General features: G+C 38.3%; 1 protein-coding gene across 6 annotated transcripts in view; it reads right to left on the bottom strand.

Moving 5' to 3' along the window:
• FAM172A (family with sequence similarity 172 member A) overlaps positions 1 to 23,490 on the bottom strand; it is a 272,515-nt gene that overhangs the window by 92,602 nt on the left and 156,423 nt on the right. For all 6 annotated transcript variants that reach the window (XM_048292989.1, XM_048292988.1, XM_048292986.1 and 3 more), the window contains one exon: positions 16,111 to 16,230. In XM_048292989.1, the coding sequence (XP_048148946.1) occupies positions 16,111 to 16,230 (120 nt within the window). The remainder of the gene's footprint in view (positions 1 to 16,110; positions 16,231 to 23,490) is intronic.

Here is a 23,490-nt window from a genome sequence, read left to right as displayed (position 1 = left end):
GTTATGCAAGGAGGGTTATGATCAAAATGGAGGCTTTTTTGGGACCTCGGTACTTCTGCTGTTTGAGGCAGGTGGCTGGAGCCAGTGCTTTTCTGCACTGGCTTTGCAGAAAAGGGAGGAAAGGGATGGATGCAGGCTGCTGTGTGAGGGCAGGCACCAAGCACTTGCTGCTGACAGGCTGGAAAAGTTTCACTTGGGATATATCTGGGTGGAAGAGGAGTAATTGAAGGGGAGTGTGCCGACATGTGAGAGGTCAGGGCGAAGCAGGGAAGGACTGAAACACACCTCTTGTATTACCAGCATCAATAGGTCTTTGATGCTATAGAAAATTATTCTGCTAAAACTTATTATGAATTTTATACTGATACTATGTACAATGTGTAATCCTGTGTGGAGCTGTGTGAGATTTATGCAGGGAGATGACAGAACAGCACACTGTGGCATGTATGCACTTGGCTTACTGAATACAGGTGGATGCTTTTCCCTACAGGATGTGTCTCCTGAACTACCTGATTCAGAAATATTTGTTTAAGCTGCAAAAAGTTATCTTAGTCTGTATGAAAGAGAAGCAGAAGCTAGAAAGGTTTTTTAAATTCCAAGTAAGATACCCCAAGGAATGTGCATTACATAACTAAATTTAATTCTATGCAGTTACAAACTATAGACTTGCTATCCCTTTCCACAAATTCATGTGAATCTACCAAATATAGTGACATTGAAATTTCAAATTTCTTTTTTTTCTGTAGCACTTGTTCATAATTACAGTAAAAACTTCAGTTAGATTTTACTTAGAAGAATATTGCAAAATATAAAAAAGTAATAAGTACATATAAAAGAAGTGCAATTCAAAGCAATGTCAATAATAAAACATCACTATTTTCTATGCAATTCAATAAAAATCAGTTTTGCCCAGCCAAAAAAAGGATTTATCCTCTACTTAAGCAGGACAATTGTAATTGTTTTGCCTTTATACGCACTATTGTTAGGAACACCAACACCCATTACCCTTTCAGCAGTAAGTAGGGCTAAAACTATGACTGCACTAAATCTGGTGGTAAGCAGCCTGTATCATGCTCAGAGCAGCCTCTCCTCAAAGTAAGAACATGAAGAAAATTAGCATTTCTGGAGTGAGATAGGGAGGCTCTATCAATTCCCTCCTCCAACTGCTGCACCATATCACAAGTGTCGAGGAGTTCTTGATCAAGTCTTTGTTATTTAAACACCTCATTTTACCTCAAAAAAAATTAAGCACAAATAAAGTTCAGTGACTTTTATAAAATGCACTTAGAGTATCTCATGAGTAATGGAAGTGTGGCAGTTAGATCATTAAGAGGTTTTGAGTGGAGGGGAGATACCACATACATACCGTTCATGTAGGGTGGAGTGAAACAGCAGAAAACATTCTTGTTACATGGTATCTGTCATATTAGCAGTACCTGGACTTTGAAAGGTCTCTCTAGCAAAACAGCACGGAACTACTTCTTAACTTCAGTAATGTGCTTGTAAAATGAAAATATCTCAGTGACACGGGAGAGAAATGACACTTCTAACATCCTCTGTAAATTTTTCAGTCTCTAAATACCAGTTTTACAAACTAAAAAAAAAAACCAAAACCAAACCAAGCTAAACCTACAGACTTTGAAATTACCACAGACTCTGAAATTTCATTCTTTATCAGCCCTGCATCAGAAAATAGTCACTTTTTGTTGTAGAAAGCAGGAAAACTTAAAAATATCAGTTTTTACATTGTGCTGTTCTATTTTACTCAGAGTGAGTAAAAGGACTTGTCTGCATTCCTGATGCCCAGCAATCAAGCAATTATTAGAACTCATTCAAAACACTTATTTCAACACATCCAGATCATCAGTTGGGGCTGCAAATATCTGCCAAGAAAAAGCTCACTCTGCAACATCCATCGAGAGTATCTGAAAGTCTGGAAGTACCTAAATATATCTTCATCACATTTTTCTAAGGCATCCACTTTGTTTAACAGCACAATGCATTCTATGGATATGTTTTTTCCCAGAGACTATTCCTACCTGAAGTAAAAGATTAGATTTCTTTCCTTCATTTTAATTTAATTATAAACAATCACATCCCAGTCTTTCTTTTACAAAACTGAAACTGCTTGTAAAAGATCTCTTTTGCTACCAGAAATTTTTTGGGTCTTGATGCCCTGCATAGTTCACATATATAAAACAAGTGTTTTTCTTCAACTGAGTAACACAGATAATGGGCTGCTATGAAACACTCAGGCTCTTCTTTTATTTTAGAATTAAAAGCAAGTTCCACTCCCCATTTAAGAGATTAGTCTGTATTTAGCCCATGCCCATCTTCTACCTTCATTAACTCAAGTATCAGCAAAAGAGAGCTTAAGAAAAATGAAAAGCATTGCAGATGCAAAATATGTGCACACTGCAGACACACAAAATATGTAACACTTGCATAAGATATCATTATATACGTTATCATGCATAACAAAATATATATCAGCATAAATACCCACAGATTTAATTTATGTACTGAAAAAAATTAGATCAGATTTCCAGTTATGACCCTATTTCTTTTTTCCCTGCAGTTTTTTGAAATCTGTATTTGCATGTTCATCCTCTATGCTATGCAAAGGTCGAAACTCATCATTGATGCAAAAATCAAAAAAGATCCTTGTTCCAATAGGTCAACACATTCTTTTGTGATTTTAATAATGGCCTGTCCTACTACATTTATTATTTATATAGAATAAGGATAGACAATTTTTAGGTATTATATAGCTTTCTTCTGGAATATTAGCTTTGTGGCTTTGAGAGACCATTTTCTAAAGATCCTAATAGTCAAATGACATCTTGGGAAATGTTACATTCTCACCACATTTGCATGATAATGAAGATGAAATTTCATATTTGCTACCTGAATTATACTTATCTGAGTTTAGTTTTACCAAATGACCAAAGGAATATGTTCCCTAGGCCAGAGTATCACAATGCAATGTGAAACATTATTGCTTCAGTGAAAGACATGAAACTATTATTCAAGTAATAATAAAAAAAAAAGCCTGCAGAGTTTATGTTACTGTGTTAACATGACCTCAGCTGTGTATCTCTGAATACTTATTTCTTTCAAAGAAAATTCTACAACATCCACAAAAATATCCATACGAAATTTTCCTAAAAGTAATCAAGGAACATCTGTGTGATGCTCTTTGTTCTGGTCTTCTATAGGAGAGGAACTCTTTCATAGTATTTTATTTTTCACCAACATGCAGTACTATCACAGGCTTGGTAAAGTTCATATGTCAGCTTATTCATTAGATATGAGCCACCCTTTGGGTATAACCACATTTCACCTTACCTACAGGAACATATACATGTAAAATCATATTCTGACAAGAGAAAGGAGTTTGGTGGACAATAGTAACAGGCACTCTGCCTATAACTAGGCATGTAGGCAAATACGTGGCTTTCAGAAATTGCAGCGGTGGATTTCATACCTCCTGATTATGGGTTATTATTGTGGCAGACATTGAAAAAAAGCTCCATCCCCTACCAGGGAAAGTCAAGAACTCAGCTGTTTAAGCTGGGTTTGGAAAAACAGTCCTCAACACACCATGTAGGTAACCCAAGGACACAGTAGGGAAGTATTTGTCCTCTCAGATCAACGCCGAGCCGATCAGTCACTGGTCTGCTCAGCAATTTACCTGCAGGATCCATTCTGGAGTATGCCCCTAGAAAACCAAAATCCAAACACAGTTTTATGCTGAAGGTGCCATTTTAGAACTATTTTTCTTACACTGAAGAAAATTTAGTACAAATCATACAAGTTACAAACTGACAATATTAATCAAAGCTAAAACACCGGCACACATATTCTTAGATTAATTCTCCCATTATAACTGTGAACTCTTTGAAGGCAGAGTAGTTTTGATTTTTGCTGGAGGCTGTAGGCATTATTTTAAAGGAAAAAAACCACGGCATGGAATAATTTGTGTAAATGTAATATAGCTTTTCAGTACACTCTGGTCTATGCTGTGCTATAACTGCAGAAACACATCCAAAGTAAGTAAAAAACAAAACCAAAGCAAGTTATCCTGGAAAAGGAAAGAAAAGGAAAGGCCTATACTCAAAGGAACATCTGAATAAAATTGCGACATCTGCCGTAGAGTTTTCCCTAGAATGTTTCAGATGAACTCTGCGTAACACTGCCTTCCAAGAAAAGACAGGGTGATCAATGCAGGAGCACATCAGGCTCCCTTGGACAGGCCAATCAATGCGAGAAAGAACCTTGCCCAGGGCCTTATGCAAATAGAAGCACGTCCTGCAACCCAGGGAGGAAACATGCGCAATAGATCAATGGCATCTGAAAAATCTTACAGCTATATCAGCCTCAGACAGTAAATATATAATGATGAATCCCTCACGTTCAGCCGTGAACTCTTTAAACTAGGTTATTTTCAACAGCTGGTTTAAGAAAAAAAATCTGCCAGCTGTAGACTGCAATGGTGAGGTGAAATAAGATTACTGAGGGTTAAATTAACAATGCACTTCTTTTTTAAAGGATGAGATAATATAATCACTGTACTTTAACACCTTGTAAAACGCTGGCAGTTACATGCGCACAGGGGTAGGGACTGAGAGGAAGGTGGCTGGGGTTATTTTGTTTTGAATTTTTTTAGGATATAATACTCAGATGTCAGATGTCTCAAGCCACTCTAGGACAAAATAGAATACAGATACTGACAAGCAGATAAAAATGCCTCGGCTTAATCAAGGTAAAAACCTCATGCCCTTTCTATCCTAATACTGCATTATTAGACTTAATTTGCCTTGGAAAAGGAAAAGAGAAAAATAACTAATTAAACTATTTATTTTTCAGGTGTTTATGAGGCAATTTTACTCCTGCACTTTGACACATTGCATTAAAATCTCAGTTCAATTCTGCAGCACTAAAAGCACAACTTTCTCAATTAATATATGTGCAAAATCTACTCATATTTTTATTTCCTATCACCTTCAATCAAAGCCCTTAAATAGGATTATTTTAACATTTAAACAATGGTAGTCATGTTATTATTAATATTAAAGTACTTCACTAATATACTGAAACAGCTATCTAACACATCTTGACTAGATTAAAGAAAGTTCTAGGATAAAATGCAAATTCCAGCTGCTTCTTATGGTACCACATTTTGAGAGGTCCCTTTACTACAGTATGTCTGCATTCCTTTTACTCCACCTAGATTTGCAATGCCTAATATATATTAACTGGTAGTTCCTCTGATTGATCCTCTAAACTGGGTCTTAAAGTTTTATAAAATCTCTACTATTCCATGCAAAGGCATACATATACTTTTCACCATAATTACCATTTAAATTAACATGAACATAATACACTTGTTTAGTCTTTATCAGCATAAGGTCATACAAATGGGAAAAAGTATGAAATAATGGTGAGACAACTTCCTTTTTTAAATATTTTATTCCATTAAATGAAAACAAATGTCAGAATTTAGAACAGCTTAATATTTTAGGTGGAATAATCTAAATTCACCACAAAACTTGTAAGTGCATACTATGTGTGAAATTCCCACATCTATCATTGTATAAACAAATATAAAACTCCTACACTTCTTCATTAGTGTTCCTATATACATTTAAAGAGAACTGTAAACCTATAGACTGTGACAATGTCATATCTTGTAAAATCTTTAGTATTGTGCTGTTCTCCAAACCAATCTAGAGAGAAAACAATACACAAAGTTTAACAAAATGCCAGTTTTTTTCATACCATACCTGCTGGGAAAAGAATCCCACAACAATATACTCAAACATTTGACTCTACATCCATATTAATGCATAGCCAGATGCAATGACCACATCCACATAAATTGATGTCCTAGAAATTTCATTTTCCTGTCCTCATGCAACACAGCAAAAAGAGGCACCTTCTGGTAAGAACCAGAAAGAGGTGGATAACATTAAAAAAAAAGCAAGATGCACATCCATAGAAGATTAAGAAGGCAAAGTCTGAAGATCATCAACCTGGATGGGGTGAAAAGGTAGGAAGTCTGTCAGGGAGAATAGGAGATGCGACTTTTTATTGACACAGCAGGACAGCATATGTACCAGCATCTCAGGAGTTCACCTCAGAGAGCCAAAAAAGAGATGGACTGAATTAGTTTACATCAATAGAATGGTGATAAGGCAAAACTGTGCATTGTCAGGTACTTAAGAGGTTTGGGACAGAAGACGTCTCTTGTTACCATTGATGACTTTCCTCAATGTCTTGAAGAGCTCTGATGAGTGTGAGATGGTTCAGACAGCAAACACCTCTATGGAACTTTTAACTTCCAGGAAGTTTCTGCAACCAGTGAGGGAATAAATAGCCAGGCAAGAAATTCAGGAAAAGCAGTTGTTCTGGGTTCTGAAATTAACTATCACAACCAACAGTGTGCTCCACACATTTTAAGGAGGTGGTTGCACAGAGATGTTGCCCATCAGCTTTGAGATGCTCAAGGGATGATGTTTATCTGCAAACAGCTGAAAGAACGAGTGATACGTTCTTTGGATATGGTCCTGTGCTTTGGCTTTTTTTTTTTTTCTTTCAAAGCTGGAATTTGAAATGAAAAATAAATGGACTGATAAATTATATTGTCTTGCAGAATTTAAAACAGTTGAAACAATGCAGGAAAGGAAAATAGTACAAAGGAATTTACTGAGTCAGAAGGAAATTCCTAGCCAGATATAGGGATAGATGCCAAATATGGTTTTATTTAACATCTTCATTAATTACCTGGAATTAATTAAATTTGCAGATGACATTAAAGTGGGAGAAACTGCCAAGAGAAGTAAGACATGAAAGAAATACAAAACAAGCTTCCAGGATTCACAGACCTGTAGCACAAAAGGGATTATTATGACAATCCAGTTTGTCATCCTGCACAACAAGGGCCACAACACAGCTAGATTTAATTAGGAAGACTGTGAGATAATACTGTTTGGGGGGGGGGGGTTGGGAGGAAACAATCTACTACATTCACATTTACTACATTCAGTACCACTGGGGAAAGGAAAATTGAGAGCACTGAAACACTTCGAGGGATACATGAACAATAGCAGGTACCAAATTCAAAGAAACTTTGGAAAAAAAAAAATCTAGTACCACTCTGGTTGCATTGACCAAAATGCTGCACATCAGAACAAGGATAATGAAGTTCATCCTGAGCTAATTATGTTAACTGCACTTAAAATACTGAGTTCAATTCTCAGCATACTGCCAAAGAAATGTTGACAAATAGAACTGAATTCAGATAGGCATAAGAAATTAAAGTTTAAAAGACCTACTTATATAAGCTGAGCTACAAAAGAACAAGCTACAAAAGAACAAGCTGAGCTACAAAAGAACAAATGCTAAAGATCACAAAACTCTTCAGGCAGAAATCTGTATGTTCACTATGTAATGTATGGATTTTAAAACAATGCAAAGAGGTTATAAAAATATAAAACTAGTGAGGTGATGCAACTCTAGAAAAATTTCTCCAAAGAAAGGCAGAAAGTGTTGTGCCTTTGACCATCAAATCCCATAGGCTACAAACACGTATTTCCAAGTAACTGGATTTCCAAGTAACCCTAACTTTTACGCATATCCAGTTCTTTGTTTATTTCATAACTAGCATGCCAACTTTTGTGTCAAACCAGAAAATTAATATGAACAGTAAAAGGAGACGAAAAGTAATGATGGGTGGTGCCAACAATTACTACTCGGTATAGATTTCCAGGAAACACTGTCCTTCTCCTTTTGGAAAGAAGTGGGGAAGGGGCATATGCACAGCTAACCTCAGACCATGGTCTGAGCTGAATGAAGCATGAGATACCACATTAGCAAATGATTAAGAGGAAACAAAATGTAATAAGGCTGAGCACCTTACCTAGAGCAAGGTAACGAGGAGGGATGAATATTCAAAACATGAGTCTGTTCTGGAAGTGGCCAATGATCAGGCTTTCACTGCTGCCATCCTCTACTATCATCCAGCAGCAAGGCTAACAGGGCTGCAGATGAACTGAGGAAGGTGATGCCTACATGGCATTTACACTAAACCACCAAAAAATTAAAAAGGACATGCAGTTATGATGCTATGAACTGTGTTGCAATCGTTCATCATTCCTCTGTCTCTTCCCATTAGAGCATTCTTCCAGATTGCAAGCTCTTTAGGACAAGGCAATGCTATGTGATTGCTACCACAATGCAAACGGGTAATAAAAATAAATGCTAGAAAGTGAACTAATTATGCCAGTGTATGCCTGTCAGCGTGTTTATTTAGGCTGAGTGGCCTAAAATGTTTCTCTGCTCTGTATTAGAATGGGCAATATATGCATGCAAATACATATATATGTGTACACACACACACAGAGTCTTTACATATCAGTAAAAGCCAAATGTGATCAAGAAGCTGTTCCCAGTACAGCAAACAGTGACATGTATATTTCAGTATTTTTTGGTCATTCCATCATTTAATTTCCTTACGGTCACAAACCCTCACCACAGGATCTGCTATGCCTGTTGCTCTCTACCTCAAACTGAAACTTGTGCATTTCAAAAAGCATTAGCAAAAAAGAGTCCACTGTTTCCAAAAACAAGTCTACTCCCAAATTCCTCTGTTATTCAAGGTCAATGGGACAAAGAGGTTGGAGAGCGGTGCTGTGGAAAGGGCCCTGGGGGTCCTGGACAGTGGCAAACATGAGCCAGCAGTGCCCTGGCAGCCAGGAGGGCCACCCATGTCCTGGGGGCATCAGGCCCAGCATCGCCAGCCGGGCAAAGGAGGGGATTGTCCCGCTGTGCTCTGCACTGGGGCAACCTCACCTCGAGTTCTGGGGGCAGTTTTGGGTGCCACAATATAAGAAAGATATAAAGCTATTAGAGAATGTCCCAAGGAGGGTAATGATGATGGTAAAGGGCCTTGAGGTGAAGCTATGTGAGGAGTGGCTTGAGGTGACTTGGTCTGTTCAGCCTGGGGAAGAGGAGACTGGGGGGAGGCCTCATTGTGGTCTTCAACATCCTCAGGAGGGGAAGAGGAGGAACCTCTTCGCTCTTGTGACCACTGACAGCATCTGAGGGAATGGCAGAAAGCTGAGGCAAGAGAGGTTTTGTTTGGGTGTCAGGAAAAGGTTCTTCACACAGAGAGTGGTTGGGCACTGGAACAGGCTCCTGGGGAAATGGTCACAGTACCAAGCCTAACAGAGTTCAAGAAGCATTGGGATAACACTCTCAGGGACATGTTGTGATTCTTAGGGTGTCCTGAGCAGGGCCAGGAGTTGGACTTGATGATCCTGATGTGTCCCTTCCATTTCAGCATATTCTTTGAGTCTATGATTCTAAGTAAGGAGGAAGGAAAAAAGTTGTTTGCAAGCACTGGTGTTAAGAGGTTTGACCTGTTTTTGGTTAAAACTCAGCTATTCCAGTGGAGTGAGCCTTGAGTAAGAGAAGCATTGACTCCAGAAAAATTAATCCAAAAAGGGGTCCAATTGTTCATGGCTGAAATTATGCACCTGCATATGATGGTCTTCACAGGAACACAGACTCCTGGGTCACACCAAGGAGAGACAGTCTCAGCCAATTACTCACATAACTCTTGCCATGCGTGGGTCATGCTTGGCAGCAGCTTTACCCCAGTCCTTTTCCCAAGAAGGACTTTCTAATCCAATGGTGAGAAACCTAATTCCATCCTAAATTTATTCATGACCAGTTTTAATCCATTTGTTCCTGTGCCAGCATTGTTCTTTGGCTTATATGGCTCTCCCTCCCTGCTCTTTATTCTCTTGATGTATTTGCTGAGTGCTACCAATCCCTCTAAACTTTCCTTTACCAGGCTGAACAAGCCATGCTTTTAAACTCTGTTTCGGCAGCAAATACAAAGCAGATGCTGAACCTTCTCTTTCTAGATATAGTTACCGAAGTTAATGTAAGAGCACTAGCAATTTACACAGCTCTTTTTATGGCTGATAAGTCTAAAGGATGTGTGTACTGTCTCTATGGCTATATTGATTTTGGTGCTTATGATAGGTAGGACCTGTCCATGCCGGCACCATGTCACAGCAGGTCTGAGGATCTGTCATTTGTTTCTGGCAAAATACGCTTTCCAATTATTTGAGTGTACCAACACCTCTTCCCCGTATCTCTTCCAGACTGACTTAATCCTCCCAAATGTCTCAAATTACCTCAGATGAATCACAGCAGCATGCTGGACAGCATTAATATTTCCCTTCCTGGGACAGAAAGAGCAAACTAATCACAGGATCACATATGACTCTTTTGTTACGTTACCTGGTCATTCACTTACAGCCACTGGCCATGAAGTTGTCTGAGGACTTCTCCAGCTCTGCTGTTCTCTGTTGATGAGATTGCTCTTTGTGCACAAATGCAGATGACTGGCCAGCCAATGCCTAACTGTCCTGAAGTTTGTATTATTTCCTTTACTTTCTATTACTGCAGAAATTCTACTTCTGAATACAGTGGTGACTTCATCACTTAATGCCAGGACCCAATTTCAGAAGCACATACTTCATTTGTGTGCCCACGTCCATAACAGGAATACTAAAAAAATCTGCATCAAGGCTAGAGACCGTATTCCTGTCCAACCCTTTTTTACACAACCTACCACTGCCTCCTCCATTAGCTTCTCTTGTCCACCCTCATTTCTCATTTGATCTTTTTCAGATGAATGAGCATTTTTCCAAGAAGGACAACAATGAATAGCTGAAATAAATAACCAAACAGAATTAAGATTTCATTTTCACTTTCAGGCTTGTTTTTCTGAGTGTGTGCACTAAGTCTGACCTGACTCAAAAAGACGTTATTCTAAGTGTCCAACACAAAAAAAATGAGACCTAAACCAGGTGGAGTTGGGTGAGATGACTTGTACAAAGACTGGACATATAAGCCAGGCCCCCATAAACCTCCAATACAGCATCCCACACTGCTCTCCCAACTGACATTCAACACCTAAAGTGTCTTTTTTTTCTTTTTTCCTGTCCTTTTTTTCCCAGTTAAATGCTCACAAAGCTTTAAAGCATAGTGGTATTTTGCTTTTATCTTCGCAATACAGACTCTGGTCACTGAGGTGTTTTCCTTCTCAGCTGTCTACTTCCAGCTCTCTCCCATGCTTCCTACAGCCATCACAGATCTTACGTTATCTCTACCACGCATCAGTAGATGTATTTCGATTTAATATGTCAGCCAGGGGAATTAAGAGTTGTATGTCCACAGTACCCACTCATCAATTTTCCAGGCAAACTGAATTTAAAAATAAGTAGATATATTTATATAAGTATATATAAAAAGCCAAATATAACAAACCATTCAGTCTGAGACTTCAGGAAATTAAATTAATGAGAAACTAATGACAGGTTCAAAGCCTAGTCATTAAGTTTCTTAAATTGCATTTTGCCTGTGCCAGAATACTGATGCAGCCTCAGAGACTCACAGGTAGCTCAGCAGGTGCCTGTCTATCATCATTATTATGGCACCTATCAGTGCTAGCCAGGGCCAGGTCCTGGCCATACTCAGCACAATACATCAAAATGAAGTGGCAGCATATTGCAGAGAGTATCTCAAAATGATGGACCTAAAATTATTTAAAATTGCCAAAATTGGCAGATTTGATGGAATTAGGACTCTACAGTGGATGCCATAATTTGAACAGTGTGTTTTAAGGGTTCACATTTTAACAAAGCTCGCTAAAATGATGCCCTCCTCCCCCCCTCCTTTTACCCACACCTTTGTGCAAATTACCAATATATACACCCAATATTTTAGCCAAAAGACCATAATGAATAGTTTATCACCTGCTAAAGACAATGAACCTACCCTTCTTCTCCTAGTTATTACATTCCCCTGTGTACTTTGCAGTTTTACAGCAATGGAGCTACCATTAATGATTCTCACAATTTTGTCATGATTCCCATGATACTTGGTATTTTTTTAAAAGATACCATTTAACTAAAATTAAAACAGAAAAGCTACACCTCTAGTTATAAGATTATGAGGAAACAATTGAAAATGCAAAGCCTAGGGTCTCAGAAATATAGGAAACAAAAAGCAGAAATCTTCCACAAAGATTCTCCTGTGTGGGTCTTTCATGCAGGCAATGACAAGGAAAAACATTCTTTTTAAGGCAAAATAATTGTAAACCCACAAAATTTGGCAGAAAAACTCAAAGGAGGCGTTGTACCAGAAACTTCTTATTTTCTGTAAACTAAATATAAAATTGACTCCCTCAACTTGAAATTCTCACTTTCTGTTAAATTTCATAAAATTATTATAAGATCTGAGTTGGGAAAGTTCCACAATTTACCACCAAGTAAAGCAAACTGCTTCTGAAAATAAATCCTTGACTACACTGTGCAATGGATAACTGAATTAAGAAGCTGAGATGTGTTCATGAATCATGGCTTGAGTTTTTCAATATCAGTAATTAGCAATTAGCAAAACACAATGACCTAACAATTGTTTTTAGTGCTGTGCATTCAAAAAGTAATTTACGTGTAGATATTATCACATGCATGTTTAATTTCAAACCACAATTACACCAAGTTTTAATTACTAAATATTAACATGCATTCTAACATATGGCTTATGATTTACCATTTGTAATTCAACCTACAAACAACAGAACAACAATAAAACAATACATTTGTTGGTGAAACTTTATTTCCCCCACATTTTAATCACTTTCAATTATTCCCCTAGTAATCTATGACACAACAAGGTACAGAAAATGTGTACCTATATTGCAGTAACTGGGTAATAGTTTCTTTGTATTTAAGGATGATATTGCAGACTCACCCTATTTTTCTTAATATCTTGGAATCACAGACACGAGAAAATGTAGATCAAAAAGCTGCAAAGATCAATAAAATTTTTACTTGATGTGGCACATATTTTAAAATTGCAGCCAAGCTTTACTTGTTTGTTTAATGAAGGACTTCTGAAACACAGCCTCATTTTTATGGTGAGAAGAAATTTGGAATGAAGACCAAGCTTTGGCCACCAAAGTTTTGTAAATAAAAATGATCCTCCTTTTATACCAATTTCATATGTGATGGTCCTATTTGCTCTCTTTTCACTTTGAGTTTCCCAACAAAGTGCATGCCAATCAAGGGATAAGGCAGAGCAGGACTGCCTTTCCTGTGCTACCTCCCTCAGCATCTTCAAACAAAGGAGCACCTGGATGGGTACTGCCTGTGCAAGGCTGAATGTTGTTCTCTACCTTTTCCTGGGAGAGTGGCAGCTCCTCCCACATGATGGTATGAACGTCCATGAACAAGACTGCTTTCGTTGGGTTTTTCAGTTTAATGCCGGAACATCCCGTTTTCACCAAGAGCCTTGCACTTTGATGAAGTGGCAAGCCATGGCTGAGACGACTGCAAGCCATCATGACAGACCTCGCAGCACTGAACATGGAAAGTTGACTAAAAAGATATCAGTTGAAAACAAATATTTTTGGATATTTTTTGCTTGTTTTCTTTTTTCCTGCTGGCAAAATAAAATTCAGAGGGCTCAGGCAGAAACCTTCACTCCAAATTAAAGCCATATGCTTCACACTGCTCTCCTGTAAGAGGCACGGATGCAGAAGGAGCAGCTGGGCAACAGGTCTCCATAACAACTGTAACCTACAATTTCATGAATCAGTTAGCCCAAAAACTTGCAAAGGAAGTGTAGAGGTGGTACAGTTGCTATATGGTGTAGCTGCTCTATCAACCTCATCATCACCCCCACATGAATCAGAGAAGAAAGTGAAGTGATCGAAAATGTATTTGTCATAAGACAGTAATTGCCCATCAGCTGCTGCATTTCTTTTTGGAGCTCATTGCAATTACTAAGTGCCGTATGGATATAAAGTTTAAGAGAAATGAGATGATAACAAAATAAAATCTTAGAAATTAATACTGCAATAAAATAGTTCAGGGTTTATTTCAATGGTATGTCCTTCAGTGTACGAATTATTTAATCAAACTGCTTTCAGTAGAACTCAAATATCAAACTACCTCTGCCTAAACCAGGTGCTTATATCCTTTGATTTTTTAGAAAAACATTGGGTTACATTAAAAATACATTCCAGGTCTAGTTTTGCATGACAGGTATGTGATGTGTCAATGGATATGTATTATATTCTTCCTCTCAGGCATGCATGTCCTGCAGAGACAGCAGACTACAGAAGCTGACCCTTACTGAGACCATCTTGTCTTTCTGACAAAGGTCCTTTTTAACTTCTTACTTACTGGTTGCTTCCTGCGATTGATAAAAACTTTCGCTCAGCTTGTGATAATTTCACAGGCCCTGAGCACCCTGACCCTGGAAACCCCAAGGTCAGAAGTCAAGTCTTGTTCTGAAACATCAGTGTGCTTCATATTAAAGTAGAACAAAAGTGAAGAAATATCCACCAGTGTGACAAGAGAAACCGGCAAAATGGTAATGACACCTTGGTCATCTGTTACCCAGGCCACCTCAAGCCATTGACTGAAATGTGATGGAAAAACTCTCCAAGCCTCCTCCAAGCCTGTTTAGGAAACACCGAAAAAGGTCTCCAGTTGGTTCTTTTTCCTGCCCTCTGCTAAGCGTATGTATCTCTGGGCATCTGGTGGCCCAAACAATGTGGCTTTACAAAACCTACAGAAATTCTGCCAAAGTTTTACTTTGGACCCACTAGTTACACCAGAATAACCTAGGCTGAAACACAGAGCAGCTGAAAATCACAACTCAGGAAAGCCAAGACAGAGCAACTGCTCCCTAACCTTCATGGCATCTCAAGAGCAACAGGCACATGCACGCAACATATTTTTTGCCCAAAGATGTGGTTACAGAAGGAGTTATTCACCTTCAAGGTCTCTTAAAAATTTAGTATTTATTGACCAGGTAATAAAATACCTGTGAAAAATGATCAATTCCCAAACGATCTTCAGATCAGGAAAATGAACTTTCTCAAGTCTCAAATCTGTACATGTCATGCATATTTTACAAATACTCTTCCAGGACCAGAGAGAAAATGAAAACTGCATTAATTTCAACAACAACAAAAAAGGGGTTAAGGAAAATCTTAAATTTTTAAAATAATACAAGTGGTCATGGTCTGGATTGCTATTGCTATTTGGAGCAGCATAAGATTAAAACCAAGACACTCATGCATGCTTAACCAACACACTCATGCATGCTTTTTCTCAACTAAGGCGTTCATCTTATGTTCAGGTTAGATATACCTTAATCAACTTTCAGTTAGATTAAACTAATGTGCTGTAGACAAAAGATGTACACATATGTCTGGTGTTTCCTGTGTCTATAAAACCAGCTGTAATGCTCTGCAATTTACTTTTCCACCATAAACAGGACCCTCACTTTTCTTCAGTAAAACACATCCTGATTACACTAGTGTCTTAAAATCACACGAGGAGACTGTAGCTACACTGACAGAATGGTATACAAGTTTAACAGGCAACTTGGTATACCAGCTGGGGTCAAGAGATCTGCCTTTAGAGAAAAGAGTGAAAAACTGACAAACTGGATATTCAGCAGTCTTGGCACCAGATGTAGAGCAGCTTTACACTGAGCAAAGTTTTTCCTCACCTTATATCACTGCAGAGCCTAATAAATGGGAAAACAGAAGTCTTTCCAGCAAGTTCTGCAGACCTTTGTAGAAAAACTGCAAAAACTGAATACAATTGCCAAACTTCCCCACATGTTCAGTTCCAATCTATATACAAAAAGCTGCATTTGTTACTGTGACTTTACTTTAAAACCGTTCTTATATGTCCTCAGTCTCCTATGTCCTCTGGTCTTTCTGCCCCTTAGCAGAAACTGGTGCCTTTCAGTACACAGTCCAGACAAGAAGGGTCCAGTGTGTTCTGTTTCCCCACAGTCTTTCAGGTTCATGCACACTTGGGACCTTATTGTCTTATCTCAAAATGAGAAAAGACACAGTGACCTTCTGGTTGCAAAGAAATCCTGACCGACATGACCACTGGTTCAGTTGTTTCTACCTGGCTACTTTCAAGAAGGTGACCACAAAGAATGTTGAAAATCTGTGACAGTCTTCAGGAAAGAAGGCAATGGAGAATTCACACTTACCAACTCTACAAAGGCAAGTCCACCATAACTGTGAGCAACAAAAAACACGTTCTCTGCAGCTGACTGGGAAATAAAATGGTCCCAAACATAAATTGCATGTTCTTCAGGAGAGCCATTATCCTGCAGAAAGAAATTGTTTGTGACAATTACCTTTTAAAAAATGGCAATTCTTTCTAAAAGCAATGTGTTCCTATATGTTAGAATGTTTGTTAAAGATCAAATGAATACACACTAGAATCAAAAAAAGAACAGATTCTTTTGTCTAAATAAAGAAAATTCAAGATTGCAATTTAAAGGCAGCAAAACTGTTGCTTTTTCAGTTTACTTTAATAAATATAACAAAAACTATGTATCTGCAAAATTTTGTGTAAATACCATGATGACAATTCCACTAAACAAAGGCATTCATAAGAACTATAAGCTACAGCTCGGATTTTCATTCTTTTTACAACTCTTTGTCAAATGTTTGTTCAATGATGGTTTGTTTAAAGTGCTTATGCCTTAGACTGATAAAACAAATAAAAACAGGTAGGAACAATATAAATACATAATCGTAGAATAATGTAGATTGGTAAAGACCTATAATTTCAGTTTTTACCTTTTTTTTTTTTCCATATTATGAGCCACTGAAAACCCGAATTAAGATTAAAGTAATGGCATTTACAGCTACTCTTTTAAATGTTACTTTTTGTGACTGCAGATTATGAGACACAGTGCAAACAAAACACCTCTTGACTGGTGGCAGCCATTACTTTGGAGTTTTTGGTAACTAGGGGACCACCTTTTCTTATTATTGAACAAGACTTTGTCAAAGCCAGCCAGTGTAAGAGTCACAGAAGGCACTAGAGTGACACACACTGATTTTAGTGTACTGTGATCAAAACTCACAGTTGTGTACTCCTATCTTAGAGACTCTTGGCAAGCACCATACCCCTCTATATTTGCATTATTTCTCAGGTTGTTGAGGTCACAACTACAAATTTGGTCTAGTCTCAGGTGACAAGAATAAGATGCTCTGCTAGGTACCCCGCTCCATCAGTATTTCACACAGTCAGGATAACAATGCCGGCTCATTCCAGGCTCTTCAATGCCAGAAAGAGCTGATCAGTCAAGGTCATGTAATTTCCTAAAATTTGCGTCCCTTTTCCCTTTGCTCTGCTCCACCAACTTAATATCCTGAGGTGACTCAGACACAGACAACAAATGCCTCATTTCCTTATGAAAAAGGAAGCACAAACCAGTAAAAGCCACTGGCATCTAATTACACAGTGTGAATTATTGAAATTTATCAAGAATATTGAAGTGATCTAGATCTCAATTCCATTCTGTAACTCAGTTTTGAGGATTTAAGCCCTTATAAGTGTCTAAAATCCGTGGGAAGAGACACAACTAGATAATCTGGTGGATTTTGGCTTTTATTTCTCTTTTCATGCCCTGTTTCCTACATAAGAGTGAGATGGCTGCAAATCTTTATGGATCCTGACTCAAAGTTTTTAGAATAATGATGTGCTTTTATGCTTTTCCACTATGGCAGCAGTGATTAAAAGCCAGAAAAACCCGAATTCCTCTTATTCCTAGACAGAATCTGCTCTTCATTGACTACGACAGAAAGCAGTTTTAACTAATTATGTATCACCTATTGTAAACCACCTCAGTGTGAGAAAGGACTTACTCCAAAACTGTTTGTTGCTGTTTGGAAATTTTATTGTATAGATAGGTAAAGATTCCTTCCTTTGTGAGGAATGAGGGAAGTTTTTTAAAAGAAATTACATAAAGAAAATATGATTGACAGACCAGTTATTGAGATAAAGCTGAAGAACGACTTGAACAGGAGTCTCCTATGTAAAAGTGATGTACTCTAGAATACGTATGGAAAAAGCATATTAAAACACTGGGAAAGTTTTAAAATTACTAATTTATAAAAGATTTATCTTCATTCGATACACAGGAGGTACTTGTTTTTCAATAATGATGTTACCATTGATACCCTTACCAGCAATTTTTATCTAGGTACCCAATGATGTTTTAACATTGTGAGAAAAAGAGGACGTTGTTTCTGCTTAATATAGCATTTTCAGGTTACTTTGTATTTATTATTCTACACCCTGCTGATAAAAGCACACAGTTTTAAATTCCACAAGACTAAAGACATCAGCAAAAAGCTTCTGAACTCAGCCCAAAAAAGCTTTCACCAATCAAAGCATAACCAGTGGTCTAGTAAACCAAATTAATAACTGCACAGCTTCACAGTCCAGTACAAAGACTCAACAGGATTCTATAAAAGCAAAAAGAAATGAGCTAGAATGAGTTAAATATAGACTGTAAGTACAGTTTCCTTTATTACTGATTAAAAAAAAAGCCATAAAATGTCAGGATAAACTGGGTTGCTGCACCTTCTGCTAAACCCAAAACAAGGTAAGAAAAGCACTTATGTGTAAGGAGTTTGTAGGAGTCCTATATGTTTAGAAGAAAAGCTCTTTCTTCAGAGCATGTGCTTATTTTTCCCTTTGTAACAAGCCCATATTACAAACACCTCAGACTTGGTGCCAAATTTGTACATGAAACATCCAGCTGCAGGAGCAGAGCACCTTAGGATTTCAAATTGCACTGAGTCTGTGAGGTTCAACCTCCATTGCCTGGCTTGGATTAAATTATGAGACTGGATGCTGCATTTTCAGTATGAAAGGTGACAGTCTCAGGCAACTGTTGCTTTCTGTAATTTCACTGCAGCTAAATTGAATGCACTTATATAGAACATTTTTAAATTACTTGATAGAGAGGGGGTCTCTTGGTCAGAGTTTACTTAACTACCTATACAAGCGTACAGAAGTGACTGGAGATTAGCCTGGAGAAATCACACTACGCATCTCAAAAGTCACCTCAGGTTGAATGATACCTGTTTCTGGAACAGACTGGAAAGGTGCTGGGAAACTTGAACTTAGATTTCCAGCTGCTGAAAGCTGGTCACCTGTAAGAGGTAACTATACATCAAAATAAGCAGTCTGGTTCTTTGGAGTTGTGGAAGACATAGCTCTGGGTCTCCATTCCTCTGAAAACCGTTCCTCTTGATCAATATATATAATTAGACATGAAAGTAAAAAAAAGACTAAGAACCATATTATGTGAAAAGGCTATCATGCAATGTTTATCTAATACAAAGTAGCCCCAAACAAGGCTATTTCTGGGCCATCCATTGGGCAGAAAAGTGGAGGAAGTGAACTCAGATTTTGGTCTGTCATTTTTTCCAGTATTGCTAGTCCTAGGAGTAGAAAGGTATATAACATTTTAATGGCTGGAGCCATTAAGTATACACAGATAAGCAGTATGCACACTGTGAATACAATATTATATCCTGTTGCATTCAAAAAAACTAGGTTAAATTTACCAATGTAATATCACAGTCATTAATTGTTAAATACCAGGTTGGAGTGGTGCAGTAACTGAAGCCTTATCAACTATGCCAGATTCTAACACCTAGACATTGCAAGGTCTGCAGTTATGATGGACTACCTGAGTCGATAACACATGGAATTGTCTAAACAACATTTGCATATTTGTGTAATTATTTCCTAAGGTTAATTAGCTCCTGCAAAGCAGCTTGCCCTTTGAGACTGCTTACTGTGACAGGTTCACATATTTTGTGTTTCAGTGCCAAATTTTCCCTTTCTTTCCCCTTTTTTTTAAGTAATCTGTTGCTAGAAAGTTACAGATGCGGCAAGATCAGGAGGCCTTGAACCACCATCAGCTTTACTTGGGCAGAGCAGCTCAGATCCCCATCCTAAACTTCTAATACATCAAAATTTAAAAAAAATCACATAAAGGAAAAAAAAAAAGAATAAAACATGTAGTTTTCAGATCTGGTAACCTACTTTGGCTTTTTTTTTTAAATCAAGGAGTAGAAATCACATTTTTCTGAGACAAGTGACAAGCGCACACAACTAGGGAGATATGCCATACAACTGAATAGCTTTTTAACCATTTATTTGAAGGCGGTTTCTCTAATTACCACTTATCACAGCAAAACAATTTCTCCTTCTAGCTTGATACTTGTAAACAAGTATGGTACATGCGTTAAATATGGGAGAACAAAACCGCACACTGGCTGGGAGGCAGAAGGATGCAGAAGGCTCTGATCTCCTATCCCTGGAGATGTTAGATCTTTCCCACCAGCAACACCTTGACAGTCACATACAGCTTGTCCCATTGCCTCAGGGAGCCTTGGGGCAGGCAAACTTTTGCAATTCCCCCCCAAAACTTCCAAAAAATCACTACATTAAAATTCATGTAAGTATAAAAATACCCTGTAACAACAACACCCATCATGAGTACTAAATAATGCTTATCACTTGCTGCATTTTTCTCATCCCTTTTGCAAATATTTGCTTTACATGAGACAAAAACTTTTTCACTAGAGTGGAACAAAATGAAACAACATGACGGGTTACTATCACCCAGGCAGCTCCAAAATTTCAGTGCAGGACATGGTCTAAGAGGCTTTTGTCATGGATTAGGAACTTATTTAGTGACCCCCAAAACCAAGACTCTCCCAAACCAGACACTGCTCCTCCCACCCCTCTTCTGGTGGGAGACACAAAAATCAAAATTTATCAGTTGAGATAAGAAAAATTTACTGGAAACAGCAATGAGATAAGAAAACAAACAGCAACAGTAATGATATTAATAACAAAAGTATACAAAAAAGAAGGTGATTTACATGCAAAAAAATGCTCACTGAGCCTGAGCTGACCTGGTGTGACCCCGCGACAATCCACAAAATGGCAGACAGAGCCTCCTCACCCATGCTTTTCTTCTGACCACAAGCTGCACCCCTTCTGGGAAGTAAGAACTCCTCATTTTTGCCCTGACAGTGACAAGAGGTGATCTAGAATAATAACCTAGACATGCCCACATGGGTCCAGGCTCCATGCCCTCACAGCTACTACATAAACATTAACTCTGTCCTGGCTGAGAACCAGGACAGCTCTGAGTGCAAGAAAGCCATAACAGAAACAAAAAAACCAGTCAGCATGTGATTTCCACCCCCAAAGAGAGGAGATAGGTTATTACAACCAGAGAAGAGGATGAAAATAAGGAGAGGATATAAACTGAAAACAGGAAAAGAAGTGAAAGCAAGCATCTTGTATTAATGTGTTTCTGCAGCATGAGTATGTGAAGACAAGACTTGGAAGTGTCTAGCTCAGAACATTTAAGATTTTGACTTTAACTGAGAAATTCCAGTGTATTAGGAAGCACCCCATCTATGCAAAAATCTTTCTTGCCGTTTCAATCATGGAGCTGAGAGAAATCTTGCACAGTTATTTGGGAAAGGTTCCCTGCTTCAGTCCGAGTGGTAATCCCAAGAGACAGCAGGACATTTTATTAAGGGTAGGAATTGTATTTCTGCTTTACTTACTGACACGGGCAACACTAATCTGGACACTACATGTATGGAGATACATAAAAGTGAAGATGGGTTGGCTCTTGCACAACTCATAAATAACTGGGCTTTCAGGAAGCATGACAATAGCCATGCCATAGAAGTATCTTCTATACAGGGGCAATTGCAGCTGTGTGAAACCAGACAAAAGGAGGCTGCAGAAACAAACACCAACACCATCTCAGCAGCAAAGCAGTTGTGAGTGGGGGAGATAATAGTGGACAAAAAGTGACAGTGGAAGCAAATTATACCAAATCTTAAATCTGACATGTATCTAAAATTCAGTTTAGCAGGTCATGTAAGGAGCACGGGAAAGAAAGGATGATGAAGACTGAGGAGTGAGTCAAGCAAGTTAATTTTAGTTGTTGTGTCCTGAGTGAGAAAGACAACTTGAGAGAAAACAAGAGGAGAAGAAATGAAATCATAGACAGCTGATGCTCTGGCCTTGAAAGTCTGAGTAGAGGACACATTTCTTTCCTCCTTTTATGGGCTCTGTATGGATTTTATTTGCATACTTTGCCATATTAAAACCACAAAACTCAGCAGGATTTGATCAGCTGTGCAGAGTGAGCTCATGGTAACCAGTGTCTGGGGTAGCTCTATGGAAACACAGAGCATTGAATCTGCACTGGTCGAACACTAAAATCATGTAAATGCATGTGAGTGATGTTATTTTATTCAGCATCTGTATTCAAAAATTCCTTACTTATGACCTTAGGGATTAAATCATGAGTCTTCAGATGTAAAATTGCCAGACTCTTCCACTTGCAGGAAGAAGTGGTGAAATAAAAAAGTATACTATCTTTTTAAGGGCACTTTTTGAGGTGGGGGCAAGATACATACTCTGGCAGTAAGTAGCAGCCAGTTTTGAGACAGGAGAGAACAGGTATCACAACAGCTAAGTCTGGTCATTTGTGGAGTTGCAGGATATAAATAGCATAGCCAAGATTGTTATCTGGCACATGCCTTCAGAAAGCAATACAGTAAAGTGACTTAAGGTTGCCTTTTTTTTTATTACAGATTGCAGTCTTATTCTCAAATCTACTTGAAGTGTTTCTGTACAATTTCTTCTGCCTATTTTATTTGTGAATTGGGCTGGTGATAGAAGTGTTCCCAATATTGATTATGAAGTAAGCAACATGTAATGTTGTGTGCATAGAGTCAGCAGCACAAAGGAAGACCAGAATTCTGACATAGTGCAGTTAAATGTACATGATACTAAGTTAAGGGTAGTCCCACCACCAAAACTGCCAACAATTTATGAGGAAAGCATGCAATCTCAACACTCCTGCTAAAGGAAGAAGTATTCCATGAAACATGCAGTATCTGACACATCAAACAGCCAAATAAAAGATGTAAATAAAAAATGTATTTGGTGGACTGACACAAAATTTTAATTGCCTCCACCAGTGCAGAGAGGATGAAGGGCTAGTTTGGGAGAAAGTGGTGATACCAGCACTTTGCTATGGTACAACTGCTGAGATTAGGCTTAAAATTACAAGTTTAAGGTAATGCAAGACTGATGTCTAGCCATGGTTTTTATGCTATGTGTTTTGGCTCCTCTCCAGGGCTCCTGATCTCCCCAGCTCCCACCACAATTACCACTGAAGATGACTTCAGATCCTGTCCCACTTTCCCCACTTCAAATGCAAGCTGGGCTTTCCCTGGTGAGAGTGGTCAGGAAATAAAATTCAGACTTATGCTATATATGTATGTATAAGGGAAGAGAGCAACATGCTAGGACAGCAGGAGGGAGTTACTTCTCCCCTTTATACTCCAGCTTTATGGCACATGAGAGAAAAAACAAAGCAACTCCAAGACAGAAAGGTATTCTTCCAGCTAAGCCCTTGATCACTACAGTTCCTAACCAATAACCTAGAGCTACTTCTGGATTAAAAAAAACCCAACCCACTCTCATCTCCTGTTTCCAAAGTGCACCAACC

The sequence above is a fragment of the Corvus hawaiiensis genome, chromosome Z, assembly GCF_020740725.1.
Source record: "Corvus hawaiiensis isolate bCorHaw1 chromosome Z, bCorHaw1.pri.cur, whole genome shotgun sequence".
NCBI classification, from domain to species: Eukaryota; Metazoa; Chordata; class Aves; order Passeriformes; family Corvidae; genus Corvus; species Corvus hawaiiensis.
The sequence above is the reverse complement of the archived record's forward strand: the minus strand, read 5'-3'. Positions and strand labels throughout refer to the sequence as shown.